Source organism: Eumetopias jubatus, unplaced genomic scaffold (genome assembly GCF_037043125.1).
Source record: "Eumetopias jubatus isolate StellerSeaLion01/CBP00866 unplaced genomic scaffold, mEumJub1_p1.0 scaffold_16, whole genome shotgun sequence".
Lineage (NCBI taxonomy): Eukaryota > Metazoa > Chordata > Mammalia > Carnivora > Otariidae > Eumetopias > Eumetopias jubatus.
Window position 1 is genome coordinate 66,836,811 of NW_028274822.1, and position 21,367 is coordinate 66,858,177.

Here is a 21,367-nt window from a genome sequence, read left to right on the forward strand (position 1 = left end):
AGCAGCTGGGGCTCTAGAGGATGTTGGGAAATCAGGGTGGGGTGGTGTCAAAATGCTTGGCATGTAATGGGCAGGGCTCAGGATGCTCAAGTGCAGAGTCCTGCCTGGATGCCGGCGCCACCCTGTTGAGAAAGGCTCTCCTAGGACTGCCCAACATTCCCTGGAGATTATAGGGCTTGCTTGCTTGCTTGTTTGTCTTGGTTTCTCTCACTTCTGCCTTATAATCACTTCTTCCTTGTTGGTTAGAATTATGCAAAGGAGGTTGCCTCTTCCGCTCTTTGGTGAGCTTAACTTGACAGCAAGGTAAATTGAGAGTTTATCTGATCACCAGCAATTGATAACCAAGCTTTGGAGTCCTTGAGTCTCCCAGTTCTGCCAACATTAGTGTCACCCTTCCTCTCTGGCAGGGGGTAGGAGGGATGGCATCCTCTCCCTCAGTAAGGTTTTTATCTTTGTGCATGTATCTTTTTCTCTCTCTTTCTCTTTTTTTAAGTAGGCTCCATGCCCAGTGTGGGGTTTGAATTCATGACCCTGAGATTGAGTTGAGTACCGACTGAGCCAGCTGAGGGCCCCAGTGTTCATATATCTCTTGATATCAGAGCACCAGTAGGTGCCCTCTCTGCACCCCTGCCCACAGTGCCCACTCCTTCCTCCCTTCTTGAGTAAGGTGCAGGTTTTCACTGCCATCTTACAGTTGAGTCTCATCTTGCCATATTTTTGTAATTCTTTTGAAATTTACCTTCTTGGGTTTATTACTGATACTTCCTATTGTTAGTATGTGGATTTCTGAAGCTATAGAGTATATGTACAGATTATTTTAAAACTAATTTCCTTCCATGAAAATTGAATATAATCTCATTGGTTGTCCAGTTTCAAAGTTCTGTCTGGAATTGTTTTCCTGCCTATACTTGGTTTAAAACATTTCTGATAGCTTGGTAGGATTTGTCTCTAGCTGGAAATCTTACTCTAGTATCTTGTACCAGGGACCATAAAAACAAATACATGGAGAGCCTTTCCCATCCCAGAGCCTTTTTTCCCTCCCCAATCCCCAGCTTCCTTTCCCTTCACTATCCTGATAATTAAGCAAGTGTTTGAACATGACCATGAGCTCCTGGGCCTTTTAGATCCCTGCCCTCAAGCTTGTCCTCATGGAACTTATATGCTGTTTGGGGAGTGGGGCAGAGTGGTAGAGTGAGATTTATTTATTACCCCTCCTGAAGGTTTCATTGTCCCCAGGGGAGCGTTTCTGATGAGTCCTGATCATTAGCAGGAGGACCAGATGGCAGTTAGCAGGTTGAGTGGTCTCTTAGGTTCCGTACTGTCCTTCCTGCAGGCTCAGGAGGAGGGGCCAGACCACACCTTCGCCACTGCAGGGGCCACAACCACTGCAACTAGCTTCCTTATGGAAGCTGAGCATTGCTTAGAAATGGAGCTCTTCTCTCAGTGGCAGTGGGTCTCTCTTCTCACTGCGTAGCTTGTTAAAAATCCACATTTCAGACTCCACCCCACAGTTGCTGGACCAGAATTTCCAGGGCTGGGGCCTAAGCCCAGATGGTTGTGGTGGGCAGCTAGGCTTGACAAGCAGCAGCACTCTGTGGGAAGAAACTTGGTCGGGTGTGTCGCCTGCCATGAAGCACCAGCATGTCCCAACTGTCTGTTCATTTGAGACACTGTCCTTCTCAGCCTGCACCATGCCGAGCACACATACATCCTCCTACTTAGAACCTATAACACTGGCTCAGTTCCTACTTCCTCTGGAATTGTTTCCCCAGGGGACCTTGTGAACTGTTGCCTGTGTGATGGGAATGTGGGGTGCAGAGGATCTTTTGGGCTTTATGGAGAGGCTGATTCGGAGCCTCTGTGCCATTGTGAGCCACACCACACAAGGAGGGGCTTCTCAGTTGCAAAAGGGTGCATGGGCTAGACCAACAAGGAGGAAGCCAGGGCCATTGAGGAAGCTGTCCTGCCTCCTTAGCTGGGTGGTGCTCTAGGGATGCAGAAGAAGGTACCCAAGAGATGCAGAGGAGGCTTGTGTACCAAGGACAAGAGGCCAGGTTGGGACTTTGGAGGGGTTGTGTCACTGCAGGGGTCTGAGAATGGAGGAATGTTGGGAATGTGAGCAGGCCGGCCCACATTGGGTCTTGGGTCATAATGTTTGCTGGATGTTGACTGGAGTTGTTGCATAAGCAGTGGTGCACAGTTGAAAAACAAGTGACAGACAATTGTAGACTAAAGACCTCTCAGGCAGGGCCCTGAAGTGGTTAGTCCCCGTGGTCATGCTTTCTGGACGAAGTGGCATTTGCTGCATGGACAGTTTGTATAATAATCCCTCGTTTGCAAAGGGTTCTCTTGCATACAACAGGGTTTCCCCTTCATTGTGTTCAGCTCTGGGTCTTAACTACTGTTTTGAAGCCGAGGAAACGGAGGGCCAGTGAAAGGCTCCTGTCCCCCTCCCCATCCCAGTCTGGATAGTTGTTCTCTTTGCCGAGTGTCCATGCTGAGTCGGAGATCTGAAATCACACTTATGCACTGGGTAGAAAACCTGGAGGGTATGTGTTTGCTCCTAGTCCTCGGCATCTGACTCATAGCTTAATAAATCTTGGTTGGAAGGAGTCAGGTCTGTAGCACCTTTCTTGCACCCCTGCTGCATGGCTGCCCTGTGGAGGGGTCTGAGGGTGTTCAAGCAGAGGTCTGGTGACCAGCCCCAAGAGGAGGCGATATGTCTGCAGAAGGCAGTTATCTATCCCACTAAGTTCCGTGGGGTCACTGAGGTGGGGGCCTGTCTAGGTCTGGGGCATGGGTTTGAGGGGACATTGTGGCTCCAGGCCTCTTAACCAGACCGGGTGCAGACTAGTCCACACTCTGAAATTTGGTCATCAGTAGTGTTGGCACTCAGTTTAATTTGAGGGAGTCAGGAGGGATCTTAATGTGTGGTGCTTTCCCCTGTTTGACACCCCTTTATGCTTTGTTAATCAACAGGAGCTTGAAGAAATCCGCAAATGTGGAATGAAAAACTTCCGTAACATCCAGGTTGATGAAGCTAATTTATTGACTTGGCAAGGGCTTATTGTTCCTGTGAGTATTGAACACTTCCACTTCTTACCAGATTATTCTTCAAGGTGATGTGCGTGTTGGGCTTACCTCTCTGCTCCCAAGTAGGCTCTTAGGTGAGGCAGCCAGTAGATCACAGAAGCGGGCTGTCACTCTAGGATATAACGAGGCAGGGACCTTAGCCTCAGGTGCGTGAGTAGAATCCTGTCTTTGCACTGGTTTTGTAACATTCTGGGGGGGGCCCCCCCCCGAGCTTTCCATGTCTGTGGTTATTGCCAGGGGAAAGGAGCATGTTTTTGTGCCCCTGTCTTCCCTGGCTTCTCTGTGCCTGGCCCCGTTTGTCCAGACGGGGCTGCCTTCTCTGACCTCTCTTGGGAGATGGCAGCCGTTCCCATCTAGATCTTTTCTTTGCTTCCCTGCCTGGTTTTGCATCTGTGTGTCTAACCCTCTGGACACTTGCATTCCAGGCTTTATTCCTGGTACCCTCCAGTATGTGCCTTCCGTTGGTTTCAAATCCCTTTGCCTAATGGCCTACCCGGTCCCCTCACCCATTGTCTTGTTTGGGGCTTCTGCCTCTACTTTCTGACCCCCACAGCTCCTTCTCCCTCTGCCTCACAGACGTCTGCCTTCAGATGGGCTCAGGCTTGCTCCTAACAATGGCCTTCCTGTCCTCTTGATTTAGTGTCTGCTCTTTCTCCATCCTTTCATCTCCTCACCCCTTGAGAGCCTCGTCCTGTACTAACTCCAGTTTGCAATCCCAGTTTCTCCCACCCTCCTGGCACCACCTCACACTGAGCACGTGGGCTCCCCTCTGTTCTCACGCCTCAGGCTCAGCAGCCCTAGAGCCCACTTGCCTCTCGAGCCTTTGGAGCCTATGCAGCCCCTGGTTCTGTGACCTTGTGCCACTCACTGCTGTCCTGCTGCTGCTTCCTCTGAGCTCTTAGACACGGACCTTGTTTAGTCCCCTGCCTTTCTCTCGTGCTGTTTCTTGGGGCCCCTGCTTCTTCCAGCATCATAGATGACTAGATTATTGCTGTACATGGAGTCCTGTCCTTGCCTCTATTCCTGCCCTCTCCCCAGAACCACACCATTTGTCCATGAGGTGGCCTCACTTGGATGCCATGTGCCTTCCAGTCTCCCCAGCTCCCGACCAAGACTTCATCTGGAGTGCTCCCTTCCTTTCTGTTCTTCTGTCTCCACTGCCTCCTCTTTTCATCCCCACTTTCCCCATGAGCCTCAGGCCCTTTTCCTGTGCCTGTCCCTGCCCTACATTGTTGTGCAGAATCTTTCCTTATGGGCAGATTGGCTACTTTAACCAAAGCGGAACACGGAACATGCTTGCTGTAGATGTTTTCTTCTCATTGCCGGTTTTAAAAGTCCTTGCAACTTGAACAGCAGCTATTGGATTCATGCTTTATTTTCGTGATCATTTGAATAACGAAGGAAAGATATGCTTTTGTAGTGTTTCAGTACACACTCAGAAATTTTAAATGTGGGAGCATCCAGTCTGGTTTTGAGGGTGAGTCCTTGAGATTTCTCCAGGCTTGGAGATGGTGGGACTTAGGGCACAGTGTGTAGATGGTAGAGGAGCCCCTGGCTTAGGAAGGTTTAGCCGGTGACCGCACGGCTTACCTGCTGTAGGGAATTGTTAGGTGCCAAGTGGAAGGATGGCCAGGACCATCTGACCTGTCCCTTTTCTAATTGAGATTTTTGTATCCTACTGATAGAAGAAGAGTTAATCCATGGATCTTTTGAAAAATGGTAAGAATGAGTGGGATGACTGGGGTGCCTGGGTGGCTCAGTCATTAAGCGTCTGCCTTCGGCTCAGGTCATGATTCCAGGGTCCTGGGATCAAGCCCCGCATCAGGCCCTGCTCTGCGGGAAGCCTCCTTCCTCTCCCACTCCCCCTGTTTGTGTTCCCTCTTTTGCTGTCTCTCTCTCTGTCAAATAAATAAATAAAATCTTAAAAAAAAAAAAAAAGAGGGGCGCCTGGGTGGCTCAGTTGGTTAAGCGACTGCCTTCGGCTCAGGTCATGATCCTGGAGTCCCGGGATCGAGTCCCACATCGGGCTCCCTGCTCAGCGGGAAGCCTACTTCTCCCTCTGACCCTCTTCCCTCTCGTGCTCTCTATCTCTCATTCTCTCTCTCTCAAATAAATAAATAAAATCTTAAAAAAAAAAAAAAAAGAATGAGTGGGACGGTTTTGAGCAGTCAGATTTGGGCAGTCTACCCTGTGATCTCAGTGGCCTGAGAGTGCAGGCCGGCTCCAGGGGTAGGTGGCTGTCATCAGGCTCTGCCCAGAGCATGCCCCAAGGCCTCCCTCTGATGTCCTGTTGGTGGAGCCTGTGGAATGGGCTATGGTTTCATAAGTCCAAGGTGGAGACTGTCTGGTAGAATGCAGCATACTTGAGTTGAGGGTCCACCCAGCTGGGGTGAAAGCAGGGCCTGAGAGTAAAGGCATAGTAGTCCAGACGCATGCCTTGACCACCTGGTACTGGTCCTCAGGGAGCAGCTTAGTAAAGACGACCTAGTTGTAGCTCAGAGAAGGGGCAGACCCAGACCCCCCAGAGAGGGAAGATGGGAGTGAACCAGATGTGGTGCTTCCTCGAGACATTTCACTGTTACCATGGCACTTCAGGCTTATTCCCTTTAAATGTTTGTTTTTATATAATTTTTTTTTCATTTGAAATTCAGAGGTGATAGCTAAGGAAGAAAATGATCTCGTAATCCTATCATGAAGAAATTCAGTAAGTTTTTGGGCACCTGCTGTTCAGGAACTGGAGGCATGGTGGTGAGCCTTCTCAAATTTCTTACCCAATGAACATGTTCACTCTTAACCATTAGCATATTCCTCCTAGTCTTTTTACTGCAATTTTTAATGGACTATTGATAGTTTCATAATTATCACATATTTTCATCATTTAGTCATTTACCTCGAACTCCTTGTGAACATAACTTGATAACTGTACAATATCCCATAATATTTGTGTTATTTATGCAATCATACCTTAATTTTGGATTGTTTTTCCATTTTTAAGATAATTTATCCATGAACATCTGTATGTGAAAATCTTAGCATCTTTATTTTAGGTTTGATTTTTTTTTAAAGATTTTATTTAATTGACAGAGAGAGACAGACACAGACAGCGTGAGAGGGAACACAAGCAGGGGGAGTGGGAGAGGGAGAAGCAGGCTTCCGGCCGAGCAGGGAGCCTGATGCGGGGCTCAATCCCAGGACCCTGGGATCATGACCTGAGCCGAAGCCAGTCACTTAACCAACTGAGCCACCCAGGCACCCCTAAGATTTTAGTTTTTTAAAGTAACCTTCATACCCAACATGGGACTCAAACTCATAACCCTGAGATCAAGAGTCACATACTCTGCTGACTGAGCCAGCCAGGTGCCCGTATTTTATGTTTGATATTAAGATATTGTAGTCTGACCAGGAGGAAGAGGATTATATTAAATATATCTGTAAGCCTGTGTATTGTCAAATTATTTCCCAGAAAGGTTGTGCCAGTTTATACTCTTAAGGGCACTGTCTTAACCATTGCCTGTGCATGTCCTTGTCCTTCATGGAGGTTGCTGGGTGTTATTAAAGCCCCCAGGATGTGGGGTCTGATTGCCCCATGTGAGAACCCTAGCCCTGCCCCTGACTGGTTTGGGGATCTCTAGCAAGTTAAGCAGTTTGTCCCAGTATCCTCACATCTAAAAGGAGTACTCATGTTTCTGGTTGTTGTCAAAGTTCAGTAAGTGCATGTATGTGAATGCTTGGTCTCACTCTTTTTTTTTTTTTTAAAGATTTTATTTATTTATTTGAGAGAGAGAATGAGATAGAGCACGAGAGGGAAGAGGATCAGAGGGAGAAGCAGACTCCCTGCTGAGCAGGGAGCCCGATGCGGGACTCGATCTTGGGACTCCAGGATCATGACCTGAGCCGAAGGCAGTCGCTTAACCAACTGAGCCACCCAGGCACCCGCTTGGTCTCATTCTTACTATTAAAGGCTTTGTGGGGCTTGCTGCAAAACTATTTGGCAGTAGAGCCTATGAAACAAGCATGCAGAAAGAAATCATTGTTGCCAGTGTGGTAGGTGCAAAAGTACTAGATTGAATTTGTGTCTTAGTCCCATTCAGGCTGTTATAGAACAAGATACCAGATACTCGTTGGTTTATAACAGTAGAAATTTCTCACAGTTCTGGGAGCTGGAAGTCAAGATCAGAGTGCCAGTCTGGGGAGGGCCTTGTTCTTGGTCACACACTTCCCCTGTATCCTCCACGTGGCAGAAGGAGCAAGTTAGCTCTCTAGGGCCTGTTATAAGGTACTAATCCTATTCATGAGGGCTCTTCCCTAATGATCTAATCCGCTTCCCTCTTAACACCCATCACCCTAGGCATCAAGTTTTCAGTGTATGACTTTTGGGGCTACACAAACATTCAGATCATAGTAATGTGCATTTCTAATTTTGTTATTGTAGTTGAAGGTTTTGTTATTAATTTATTGACTGTTTATATTTCCATAATCTATCGGAGTTTTAGTATGCTGCTTTGTTGAGTTGTAGGAATTCTGTATATTAGTCCTTTGTGTTTAGGAAAAATATTTTTCAGCTTACTATTTTCTTTCTTTTGTTTATTCAAGAATTCTTTTTTTTTTTTTTTAAGATTTTTTATTTATTTGGCAGAGACATTAGAAGCAGGCTTCCTAGGGAGCGGGGAGCCCGATGTGGGGCTCGATCCCAACACGCTGGGATCAATACCTGAGCCAAAGGCAGATACTTAACAACTGAGCCACCCAGGTGCCGCCCCTATTCAAGAATTCTTAACTTGAAAGTTTCTCTTAAAATTTAAAAATTTTTTTGCTTCATTGTTTTTATTGTGGTAAAATACACTTAACATAAAGTTTGCCATTTGTAAGTATACAATTCAGTGACATGTTCAAAATGTGCAACCACCACTGTCTATTTCCAAAATTTTTCATCACTCAGAGAAACTCTGTATCTATTCAGTAATAACACCCTACTCCCCGTGGCCTCCCAACCCCTGGGAACCTCTAAACTACTGTCTTTATGAATTTACCTATTGTAGGTATTTCATATAAATCATATAATATTTGTCCTTTTGATCTGGCTTATTTCACTTAGCATAATTTTTTCAGGGTCATCTACATGGTACCACGAACCAGAACAGCATTCCTTTTTTATGGATGAATAATGTTCCACTTTGTTTTTATACCACATTTTGTTTATCCATTCATCTGTTGATGGAAACTAGGGTAAAACAGAAGAAACTAGGGTGGTTTCTACCTTTTGGCTATTGTGAACATTGGCATACAAATGACTGCTTGAGTCCCTGTTTTCAATTCTTTTGGGTGTATATGTAAGAGTAGAATTGCTGGATCATAGGGTAATGCCATGTTTTTAAACTTTTTGAGGAACCGCCAAACTGATTTTCACAGTGGCTGGCCTGTGCACAAGCGTTCCAATTTTCCTGCATCCTCACCAACATTTGTTATTTTACTTTTTTTTTTTTAGATTTTTTTTTTAATTTATTTATTTGAGAGAGAGAGTGAGAGACAGAGAGCACAAGAGGGAAGAGGGTCAGAGGGAGAAGCAGACCCCCAGCTGAGCAGGGAGCCCGACGCGGGACTCGATCCCGGGACCCCAGGATCATGACCTGAGCCGAAGGCAGTCGCTCAACCAACTGAGCCACCCAGGCGCCCTGTTATTTTACTTTTTAAAAAAGTTATAGCCAGGGGCGCCTGGGTGGCTCAGTCGTTAGGCGTCTGCCTTCAGCTCAGGTCATGGTCCCGGGGTCCTGGGATCAAGCCCCGCATCGGGCTCCATGCTCCACGGGAAGCCTGCTTCTCCCTCTCCCACTTCCCCTGCTTGTGTTCCCTCTCTTGCTGTGTCTCTCTCTGTCAAATAAATAAAATCTTTAAAAAAAGAAAATGAATAACTATTAAAAAAAAAAAGTTATAGCCATTCCAGTAGATGTGAAGTGGTATCTCATGTGGTTTTGATTTTTTTTTTTCTCCTCATGACTATGTATGTTGATTATCTTTTCATGTGCTTGTTGGCCATTTGTATAGTTCTTTGGTGAAATGTTAATTCAAGCAAGGTCTTTGCCCTCTTTTGTTTTCTTTCTTTTTTCCTTTTTTTTTTAAAGTAGGCTCTATGCCCAGTGTGGAGCCTAGCAGGGGGATTGACCCTGAGATCAAGACCTGAGCTGAGATCAAGAGTCAGACACTTAACTTGAGCCACCCAGGTCCCCCAAGACTTAAGTTTTTTAAAAGAGTTTTAGGTTCACAGTAACATTAAGAGAAAGGGATAGAGATTTCTTACATACCTCCTGGCCCCACACATGCCTAACCTCCCCTATTATGGACATTCCCTGTCAGAGTGGTATATTTGTTACGATTGATGAACCTACATAGACACATCATAATCACCTAAACCCATTAGGATTCATTGTTGGTGTTGTATATTCTGTGAGTATGGAAAAATGTATAATGGCACATAGCCATTATCATAGTATCATACGGACTATTTTCACTGCCCTAAAATCCTCTGTATTCTGCTTTTTCATTCTTCCCTGCCCCTCTCCCCTTATCCCTTGCCCTATGCCCACCCACAGCAACCACTAATCTTTTTACTATCTTCATAATTTTGCCTTTTCTAGAATGTCATTTGATTGGAATCACACAGTATGTATAGTCTTTTTCAGACTGGCTTCTTTCAGTTATAATAATACACAGTTAAGTTTCCTCCATGTCTTTTCATGGCTTGATAGTGCTTTCTTTTTAGCATTGAATAATATTCTATTGTCTGGATATACCAGTTTATTTATCTGTTCACCTACTAAAGAGCATCTTGTTTGCTTCCAAATTTAGCAATTATGAATAAAGCAGCTATAAACATTTTTAGTTGGGTGTTTGTGTTCTCTTTTCCTTGTCTTTGAGTTGTAGGAGTCCTTTATATGTTATAGATATTAAACCTTTATCAGATATATGATGTGCAAATATTTTCTCCCATTCTGTGGGCTTTCACACTTTTGGTAGTGTCTTTTTTTTTAATTCATGAATAGTTGACACACAATGTTACATTAGTTGGATAGTGCTCTTTGATGCACAAAAGTTTTTAATTTTAATGAAGTACGTTTTATCTGTTTTTTCTTTTGTTGCGTGCTTTCAGTATCATACTTAAGAAACCATTGCCAAATCCAAGTCATACAGGTCTTCCCCTTCCTTTTTTTTTTTTTTTTTTTTTTTAATTTTATTTACTTATTTGACAGAGAGAGAGACAAGCAGGGGGAGTGAGAGAGGGAGAAGCAGGCTTCCCCGCTGGAGCAGGGAGCCTGATGCGGGGCTTGATCCCAGGGTTCTGGGATCATGACCTGAGCTGAACACAGATGCTTAATGACTGAGCCACCCAGGTGCCCCTGTTTTGTTTTTTTAAGTAAGCTCCACACCCAGTGTGGGGCTTGGACTCACGACCCTGAGAGCAAGAGCCTTGTGCTCTGCCCACTGAGCCAGCCAGGCCCCCTCTCCCCCGTTTTCTTCTAAGAATGTTTATAGTTTTAGCTCTTAAATTTATTTCTTTGATCCATTTTAAGTTAATTTTTATATATGGTGTAAGGTAAAGGTCCACCTTCCTTATTTTGCGCTTGGATATCCAGTTTTCCCAGTACCATTTGTTAGAGAGACTGCTCTTGATCTTGGCATCTTTGTCAAAAATCAGCTGAGCATATATGTGGGGGTTTACTTCTGGACTCTCAGTTCTATTCTTTTGGTCCGTGTGTCTGTCTTTTTGCCAGCCACACTGTTTTGGTTACTGTAGCTTTGTAGTAAGTTTTGAAGTCAGAAGTGTGAGTCCTCCAACTTTGGTCTGCTTTTTTTTTTCCTTTGGGTAAAGATTTTATTTATTTGAGAGAGAGAGAGCACAAGCAGGGGGAGCAGCAGAGGGAGAAGCAGGCTCCCGGCTGAGCACGGAGCCTGACACAAGGTTCGATCCCAGGACCGCAGGATCATGACCTGAACCAAAGGCAGACGCTTAACAACTGAGCCACCCAGGCACACCATACTTTTTTTTTTTTTAAGATTTTATTTATTTGAGAGAGAGAGAATGAGAGATAGCACGAGAGGGAAGAGGGTCAGAGGGAGAAGCAGACTCCCTGCCGAGCAGGGAGCCTGATGTGGGACTCGATCCCGGGACTCCAGGATCATGACCTGAGCCGAAGGCAGTCGCTTAACCAACTGAGCCACCCAGGCGCCCCTTTTTTTTTTTTTTAAAGTAAACTCTACCCCCGATGTGGGGCTCGAAGTCACAACCCCAAGATTAAGAGTCGCATACCAGCTGAGCTAGTCAGGTGCCCCTTTGCTCTTCTTTTATAAGATCGTTTTGCCTGTTCAGAGTTCCTTGAGATCCCATATGAATTTTAGGATGGGTTTTTCTATTTTGTAAAGATAACACTTGGGATTTTGGTAGAAATTGAATCTTGAGATCATTTTGGGTCGTATTGTCGTCTGAATATTAAGTCTTTCAATCCATGAACCCAGGATGACTTTTCATATATTTAGGTCTTTAATTTCGTTCAGCAGTGCTTTGTCATTTTCAGTGTGTAAGTTTTATGCATCTGTATTAATTAGCTCAGACAGTCATAACAAAACACCAAAGACTGGATGGCTTAAACGACAGAAATTAATTTTTTCACACTTTTAGAAGCTAGACATCCTAGATCAGGGTCTGGCCAGGTCACTTGCTGGCAAGGACCTTTTCCTGTCTTGCAAATGGCTACCTACTTTGTGCTCACATGGAGAGGAAGAGCAAAGGAGTTCTTTGGTGCTTCTTGTAAGTGCAGTAGGTCCTCCCCACCCTAATCTGTGGTTTCAGTTGCCCATAGTCTACTGATGATCTTCCAAAGCAGATTACCTTCATTCTGACATATCTTCAGGTGAGTATAGTAGCCTAACACTACATTACGATGCCTACGTGATTCACCTTACTTCATCTGATCACATCATCACAATAAGAAGAGTGAGTACAGTACCATAATGTATTTTGAGAGACCACATTCACATAACTTTTATTACAGTATATTGTTAATAATCGTTCTATTTTTTGTCAGTCTCTTACTATGCTTAATTTATAAATTAAACTTTATCATGGGTATGTATGCATAGGAAACAATGTAGTATATAGAGGGTTTGGTACTATCTGTGGTTTCAGATACCTACTGTGGGGCTTAGAAAGTATACTGTGTGGATAAAGGGGGACAACTGTACATTAATCCTGTTGGGTCAGGGCTCCACCTTATGACCTCATTTAATCTTAATTACTTGCTTACCCCAAATATAGTCACACTGCGATTTGGGGCTTCAGGATATGAATTTGGAGGAAATACATTTCAGTCTATAATAACCTCCTTGGTTAAATTTGTTTCTAGGTATTTTATTCTTTTCAATGTTATTTTGAATGGACTTGTTAATTTCCCTTTTTGGATTATTCATTGTGTATAGAAATGCGAAAATGCGACTGATATTTTTGTGTTGCTCTTGTGTCTTGCAGTTTTGCTGAACTCATTTATTAGTTCTGTGTGTGTGTGGTCTTTAGGGTTTTCTACATACGAGATCAGGTCCTCTCTGAGTAGAGGTAGTTTTATATCTTCCATTCCAATTTGGATATCTTTTACTTCTTTTTCTTGCCTAATTGTCCTGGCTAGAGGCAGCAACACTTTGTCGAATAGAAGTGGCAAAAACAAGCATCCGTGTTTTATTCCTGATTTTAGGGGGAAAATGTTCAGACTTTCACCATTGAGTGTGATGTTGGCTGTAGCTTTTTCATAAATAGCTTTTGTGGTGGTCTCTCCCTAGTTTATAAAGTGTTTTTATCATGAAAGTGTGTTAAGTTTTTGTCAAATGCTTTTTCTGCATCACTTGAGATGATTGTTTTTTTCCTTTATTCTATTAATGTGGTATATTACCTTGATTGATTTTTGTGTATTTAGGCATCCTTGCATTCCTGGAATAAATCCCTCTCGGTGGTAGTGTATAATCATTTTAATATGCTTCTGAATTCATTTTGCAAGTGTTTTCAAAACTCGTAAGGGATTTTGTAATTTTCTTATAGTGTCTTTGGCTTCAGTATTAGGGTGATGCTGCCCTTATAGAATGAGTTACGAAGTATTCCCTCTTTGGAAGAGTTCTAGGGGTGCCTGGGTGGCTCAATCATTAAGCGTCTGCCTTCGGCTCAGGTCATGATCCCAGGGTCCTGGGATTGAGCCCCGCACCTGGCTCCCTACTCGGCGGGAAGCCTGCTTTTCCCTCTCCCTCTCTCCCTGCTTGTGTTCCCTCTCTCGCTGTGTCTCTCTCTGTCAAATAAATAAATAAAATCTTAAAAAAACAAAAAAAGGGGGCGCCTGGGTGGCTCAGTCGGTAAGCGTCTGCCTTCGGCTCGGATCATGATCCCAGGGTCCTGGGATCGAGCCCCACATGGGGCTCCCTGCTCCGCGGGGAGCCTGCTTCTCCCTCACCCTCTGTTTGCCTCTCTGCCTGCTTGTGCCCTCCCTCTCTCTCTGTCAATAAATAAATAAAATCTTTTAAAAAAAAAGGAAGAGTTCTAGAAGGATCAGTGTTAATTCTTTAAACATTGGGTATAGTTCATCAGTAAAACCATCTGATTCAGGACTCTTGCGTTGGGAGGTTTTTGATTGCTGGTTCAATCTCCTTACTCATTATAGGTTTATTTCTGTTTTCTTGATTCAGTTTTAGTAGATTTAGTGTTCCTGGGAGTTTGTCCATCTCCTCTAAGTTATCTAATTTGTTGGTGTACACAACTGTTCAGTGCTCTTTTACAATCTTGTTTATTTCTGTAAAATTGGGAGTAATGCTTCCACTTTCATTTCTGATTTGAATAATGTGAGTCTCCTTTCTTTTCTTTAGTCAGCCTAGGCAAAGGTTTATCAGTTTCGTTGATCTTTTCAAAGAACCACCTTTTGGTTTCATTGATTTATCTCTATTGTTTTTCTACACTCTGTTTCATTTATCTCCTCTGTAATTGTTATTTACTTTCTGCTAGCTTTGGGTTTCATTTGCTCTTCCTTTCTTCATTCCTAAGGTGTCCAGTTAGGTTCTTGATTCTAGATCTTTCTTTATTATTATTGGTGTTTACAGCTGTAAATTTCCCTCTGAGCACTACTTCCACTGCATTCCTAAGTTTTGGTCTGTTGTGCTTTAATTTTCATTCATCTCAAGGTATTTTCTAATTTCCCTTGTGATTTTTTTCCTTGACCCATTTTTTTTTTTAAGATTTTATTTATTTATTCATGAGAGAGAGAGAAGCAGAGGGAGAACAAGGCTCCCCACTGAGCAGGGAGCCCGATGGGGGACTCGATCCCAGGACGCTTGGGATCATGACCTGAGCCGAAGGCAGACGCTTAACCATCTGAGCCACCCAGGCGCCCTGTTATTTATATCTTTGTTTTCTGGATGTCTTACATTTGGTTCCTAAATTCCTCCATTACTGCCATATATATAGTTGATTTTTTGGTAGTATACCATTTTGATTCCCTTCTTTCCTTTTATGTATACTTACTAGTTATTTTCTTAGAGGCTACCTTGGGGATTACAGTTAACATCTTAATCTGTTAACAACTTGGTTTGAGGGTGCCTGGGTGGCTCAGTTGGTTAAGCGACTGCCTTCGGCTCAGGTCATGATCCTGGAGTCCCAGGATCGAGTCCCGCATCGGACTCCCTGCTCAGTGGGGAGTCTGCTTCTCCCTCTGAACCTCTTCCCTCTTGTGCTGTCTCTCATTCTCTCTCTCTCAAATAAATAAAATCTTTAAAAAAAAAAAACAACTTGGTTTGAATAATACTAACTTGATTTCAATAGTATTTAAACACTCCTATACATCTCCATTACCTCCCACTTTATACATATATATATTTTTTGTTTATGTTTATTTTTTATTTATTTTCATTTATTTATTTTTCTTTATTTTTTTAAAGATTTTATTTACTTTATTTGTCAGAGAGAGCACAAGCAGGGGGAGCGGCAGGCAGAGGGAGAAGCAGGCTCTCCATTGAGCAGGGAGCCCGATGTGGGACTCGATCCCAGCACCCTGGGATCATGACCTGAACCACCCGGGTGTCCCTACCTCCCACTTTTATATTGTTACTGTCACAAAGAGCAGTTAAAAACCCAAAGTACATTAATCTATAATACTAGCTTTTATGCTTTTCTGTGTAGTTAAATTTATTATTGTTCTTTATTTCTTCATATGGCTTTAAGTTACTGTCCTTTCATTTAGCCTGTTGGACTCCCGTTTCTCTTTCTTTTAGGAAAAGTGATGATTCTCCCAGATTTTTTTAAATTATTTATTTTACAGAGTGACAGCCAGAGAGGGAACACAAGCAGGGGGAGTGGGAGAAGCAGGCTTCCCCCTGAGTGGGGAGCCCGACATGGGGCTCGATCCCAGGACCCTGGGATCATGACCTAAGCCGAAAGCAGCCGCTTAACCAACTGAGCCACCCAGGCGCCCTGCCAAAGATTTTATTTTATTTTATTTATTTATTTTTTTACATAATTTCTAAACCCAACGTGGGGCTTGAATTTTCAACCCCAGGATCGCATGCTCTATGGACCTAACCAGCCAGGCACCTCTCCTTTTCTTTGTATACTTTGTGATTTTTGTTGTTGTTGTTGTTGTTGAAAATTGGACATTTGAATATTATAATTGGAATCAGATTCTCCCCTTTGCCCAGGATTTGCTGGGAGTTTTTTGTTTTGTTTTTTAAATTATCTCTACAGCCAAGGTAGGGCTTGAACTCATAACACCAAGATCAGCAGTCACATTTTCTATTTGCTTACCCAGCCAGGCGCCCTGGGGTTCGCTGTTCTTGATTGTTGAAAGCTTCACTTGTGTCCTACCAATGTTTGGGCTGAAATTTCCTTGAATGTCAAAAGCTTTAAAAAAAAAAATTTTTTTTTAAAGAGTCTCTGTCAGTCCATGCAGACTGGCTCCATGCTGGGGTACTACTTTAACACGTAGCCAGGTCATTTGCAATTCTCCCAAAGCCTTTACTTGTTGCTTGCATTGAGGCTACAGTTAGCCAGTGGTGAAAGTTTCAGATCTTCTCAGGACTTTGCTGAATATGTAGCCTGTCCTAGGCATATGCATGGCTTTCTCAATTCCCCAGTATGCCTGGGCACATTTGAATGCCCTAATTTCCCCAGGTTTCTCCTTGGCTTTTCCTCTTTTGCTTTAGGAAGTCTATTGTATGTCTCAGTCATTATCTTTGCCCCAGGTAGCTGTGGGCTTTTCTTTGCCTTACAGTGTTTTTTTGAGCAGTGCCAGCGATTTTCCACCCTTGTGTGGATTCTGAGTTAGGCAAAACAAAGACAGGCACCTTATGTGTCAGCCCCTCAGGTAGCCCTAAGACAGGTTAGCACAGAGAGACGCAGTAATTCGCAAGTGAGATCTGCTCTGCTTCCTCTGGAACCAGAGACCAGGGCCCCCCACTGGAACTAGAGGCTGCCATCTGTAAGACTGTCTGCTGCCCAGCCAGGGAGGGATGGAGTAAGAGCGAGAAAAATTGCCACAAAGTTTTCCCGCCAGTTTCAGTTGCCCTTTTCTTGATTCTGCATTCATTCGGTTGCTGTAAACCTTGGACTGTTTTCCAGAGTTCATACAAAGTTGGTTCTGACAGTTTCTGTGTGTGTGGGTTTTTTGTTTCTTTGTTTTGTTTTGTTTTATGTTTCTGTGGATGGGAGTTTGGAGCTGCTTGCTTTGCCATTTTGCTGATGTTGCTCTCTAAATTTTATTTATTTATTTTAAAAGATTTTATTTATTTATTTATTAGAGAGCGAGTGAGAGAGAAACAGCATGAGAGGGGAGAGGGTCAGAGGGAGAAGCAGGCTCCCTGCTGAGCTGGGAGCCTGATGTGGGACTTGATCCCAGGACCCTGGGATCGTGACCTGAGCCAAAGGCAGTCGCTTAACCAACTGAGCCACCCAGGCACCCAGTTGGCTCTCTAAATTTTAAAATTTTAATCAGGAAATAACAAAAACAACAAAAACAGGAATCAGTGGATTTCATTAAAGGCCATATTACTGTCAATTAAATTTTATGATACGGGTTGTTAAAGTGGCCTGTTAATTAAACTTCTCTTCCCTTTCTGGATTAACCCCTCCTTCATCATGGACTATTTTTAAAATATTCCATTGTAGGTGCACCTGGATGGCTCAGTCGTTTGAGCGTTGGCTCTTGATTTTGGCTCAGGTTGTGATCTTGGGCCATGGGATTGAGCCCTGTGTGGGGCTCTGCTTATCAGGGAGTCTGCTTCTCTCCTTCTCCCTCTGCCCCTCTCCCCCTGCTTGGGCACACCCTCTGCCCCTCTCCCCTGCTTGGGCACACACACTGTTTCTCTAAAATGAATAAATAGATCTTCAAAATGCTTTAAAAAAATTAAAATAGAGTAAAAAAAATAAAATATTCCGTTGTATTAAGTTTACTGGTCTTTAGTGTTTTTGCCTCTGTGTTCATATGTGAGATTGGATTGTGTTTTCTCTGTGCTAGTGGATTTGGGTAAAAGGGTCATGCGGGCTTCATGTATTATGAAGTAGAAATTTCATTCTTTTCCTGTGTTGTGAGTAGCTAATTTTTGCTTTTATGGTAATTTTTGCTTTTATGTTATGATGTCTTCTAGTTTCCTTGGTGTTTGCTCTTCGTCCTTTTCTAATTTTGTGATTTGAGTGCTTTGTTCTTTAAGGCGGGAGTTCATTTAATCTTTTTTTTTTCCCTAAGATTTTATTAGAGAGAGGGAGAGAGAAAGAATGGGGGGAGGAGCAGAGGGAGAGGGACAAACAGACTCTGCACTGAGCATGGAGCCCGACATGGGGCCTGATCTCATGACCTGGAGATCACGACCTGAGCTGAAACCATGAGTCGGATGCTTAACCGACTGAGCCGCTCAGGTGCCCCAGGAATTCGTTCCATCTTGATTTCCTTTCTTTCCTGGGCTACTCCTGTCCCGTCATTGTCACCCTGAACTTGTGATGGTGCTGCTACTAGTTTTACCTTTTATTGAGAAGGTAAGACATGCACAGACGGAAACATTCCAACAGTGACAGTAAGTCTTCCTTCAGACTATCTGTGCCTCAGTTGCTCATTTGTAAAATGGAGCTAGTAAGTGCCTGCCTCTCACAGCGGGCAGGGGACTAAATAAGTTGACAGCGCTCCTGGGCCTGGGGCAGAGCAAGTGTTTACGTCAGCTAATGTTGTGGTTAATGCTCCAGTCAGCTGCCCTGGATGTCTTTGCTTTTGGGCTTCAGAACCACAGACTTGTGAGTCATCTTTGTATCCCTGAGGCCTTGTATATCAAAGGCTGCCTCAAGAATTGTTTTTAAAATGAAATGAAGGCCCTCTAGAGAGGCCTTGTACTTCCTTGTTGTTTCCCATGCCAGCTGGTGGGAGAAGAAGTAGTCTCTCTAACCCGGCAGTTTCTCCGGCCTTCACGCTGGCTCCTGGGGCACACTGCTCTCCTTTCAGTGTCCACACACACCAGGTTCTGGTGAACCCCTCCAGAATCATTTTGAGGATGGGCATGAGTTGCACTGATAATGCCCCCTTTCAAAAACTGGAAATACTTTTGTCTCTGTGCAGGCTTTTCCAGTTCAGAAGTTCTTTGCAGCACCTCCCTGGCTCATCATCACATCTCCCCCACCCGGGCTGGATACCAGCCTCTTTTGAACAACTTTGCTCCCTTGTCTTGTGGGCTGCAGGTCAGTACCCTCCACCAGATGACTCTAAGTTCGACTGTGGTTACGGTACTCAAAACCCTAATTGTTGAGTTAAATTCCTGTTAACCTTCAAGGAGAGGCATCCCAGTTTTCTCAGGAACCTCACACCTCTTCCTGCTCAGGAAGCCACGCATACCTCTTCTACTTAAGGCACCCATCCTCTTCCTCCTGAGTCTTCTCTGAAACTCCCCATCCTCTGGTCTCAGTGAATCACACTCTTCTGTGTTCTCTCCAGTCACCATTCATACTGGTGAGGTCCCTTTTGACTGCAAGTAAGGAAACCCCCAACTTAGCTTTGCTTCGAAAAGGGAACGTTACTGCTGCTGACAGAAAGTCCTATGGTGCATGCTCTGGGCTTAATCCAGCAGCTCAGTGATGTGAGCAGGGCCCTAAATTCGGCCTGTCCCTCTTCTCCTGTTCCTGGTTCTATTCAGCCTGGCCTTCGCCCAGTCATCACGCAGCTGCTGAAGTCCTGGAGTCAGCTGCAGGGCCCACAGTGGCCAGGGTAGGAAGACGACCTTCTCTTCCCTTCCCTTCTCTTCTCTTTCTTTGAATGGTTTATTTTGAGATAATCAGAGATTCTTATGCAATTATAGTAATAGAGATCGGCGGTACCTTTCACCTGTTGCATAGCCATAGCAGAGTATCATAACCAGAAACTTAATGGCAATACAGTCCGCTGACCATATTCGATTTCTCCAGTTTTAATATGTGTGTGTTTATGTAGTTTTATCATATGTGTAGTTTGGTGTGACCAAGAACAAAACACCCATCCCATCCCAGAAGCTGCCCACAGGCCCCCATATGTCATTATCCAGAACCAGGACACATGGCTTACCCCTGCCCCAACCCCACCCCTGTCTATCACTGGCTGAGGTAGGAAAGTCCCACAGTGGATAGTGCTGTCCGATAGGGATATCCTGTGAGTCACAGCTGTACTTTTAAATTTTCTAGTAGTCCCATTAAAAATTTAAATTTTCATTTTGGAGTTCATTTTGATAAAATAGTTTACATAATGCATTGTATTAAAAATATTTCTTAACACATAATGCCAATAATTGTTACTGAAATATTTTAAGTTCTTTTTTTGTACAAGATCTCTGAAATCCAGGTGGTATTTTGCACTCATAGCACATCTCAACTCAGAGGAGTCACATCTTTCTTTCTCTTTTCTTTTCTTTCTTTCGTATAAAAAGGTAATTTTATTAAAGCCATAGGGGCAGGACCCATGGGTGGAAAGAGCTGCTGTCCATTTCTTTCTTTAGGCTCCACACTGGGCATGGAGCCCATTGTGGGGCTTGAACTCCTGACCTTGAGATCAAACCTAAGCTGAGATCAAGAGTCTGATGGTTAACCAACTGAGCCACCCAGGCACCCCAGAAGAGTTACATTTCAAGTGTGCAATAGCCACTAGCAACTAGTGGCTGCTTTGTTGGGCAGGTTTAGGCCAGTCAGGACTTACCCCAGGATCACAGTGAGGGAGCAGCATGACCACATACAAAACTGGGGTTTTGCCTGCAAAGAAATGAGGGAATGCCTGTTGGCTGACAGCCTGTTGGGGTCTGCTGTGACCTGGCCCACATCACTTTGCTCCGTTGATTTGGGCACTCCTCACAGTGTGACTTTTGCTTTACTGTGGTATGGATATCTGTCTCAACAATTTCTGGGTCAGGTAGAAGCCTGTATCAGTTTCCCTTCCACTTCCTGTCCCTAGCACCATGTGTCACACATAGTAGGCACCTCCTAAACAGTTTGTAAATTGAACTTGTAGTTATGCAAAAGCAGTATTTCTCAATGTGATTGCGTTGTAAACTGCATTTCGGTGTGTGCCTGTGGATTATTTGTGTAAGATTGTCCCTGTTTCTTGTCCAGGAGGTGCCAACAGCCAGCTTTGTCATCGGAACAATGTAAGGACACCCTCAGGCATTTCTCTCTCTCTCTCTCTCTCTTTTTTTTTTAAGTTTTTATTTGACACAGAGAGAGCACAAGCAGGGGGAGCAACAAAGGGAGAGGGAGAGGGAGAAGCAGGCTCCCCGCTGAGCAGGGATCCTGATGTGGGGTTCGATCCCAGGGCCCTGGGATCATGACCCGAGCCGAAGGCAGCCGCTTAACCAACTGAGCCACCCAGGCGCCCCTCTCTCTCTTTCTTTTTTTTAAGATTCTATTTACTTGAGAGAGATGGAGAGAGCACTGGCAGTCAGGTTGGGGAAGGTAAAGGGAGAAGCAGACTCCCCACTGAGCAGGGAGCCCAACAAGGGGCTCGATCCCAGGACCCTGAGATTATGACTTGAGCCTCCCAGGAGCGCCCCCCCCCCAGCATTTCTAAACCAGTGGGGGAGGAACAACACCACCCTTAGCTGAGAACTACTATTTCTGTGTTAGCTTTGATTTTTTTTTTTAAATAATTAATTAATTAATTAATTTGAAGCAGAGAGAGCAAGAGTCCATGAGTGAGCGCGCACACTTGCATGAGCCGGGGGGGGGGGGGGGGGGGGGGAGAGGCAGAGGGAGAGAGAATCCCAAGCA

General features: G+C 44.3%; 1 protein-coding gene across 2 annotated transcripts in view; it reads left to right on the top strand.

Annotated features, from left to right (window-relative positions):
• UBE2L3 (ubiquitin conjugating enzyme E2 L3) overlaps nt 1-21,367 on the top strand; it is a 56,132-nt gene that overhangs the window by 15,093 nt on the left and 19,672 nt on the right. For both annotated transcript variants that reach the window (XM_088019330.1, XM_028094938.2), the window contains exon 2: nt 2,980-3,075. In XM_088019330.1, the coding sequence (XP_087875456.1) occupies nt 2,980-3,075 (96 nt within the window). The remainder of the gene's footprint in view (nt 1-2,979; nt 3,076-21,367) is intronic.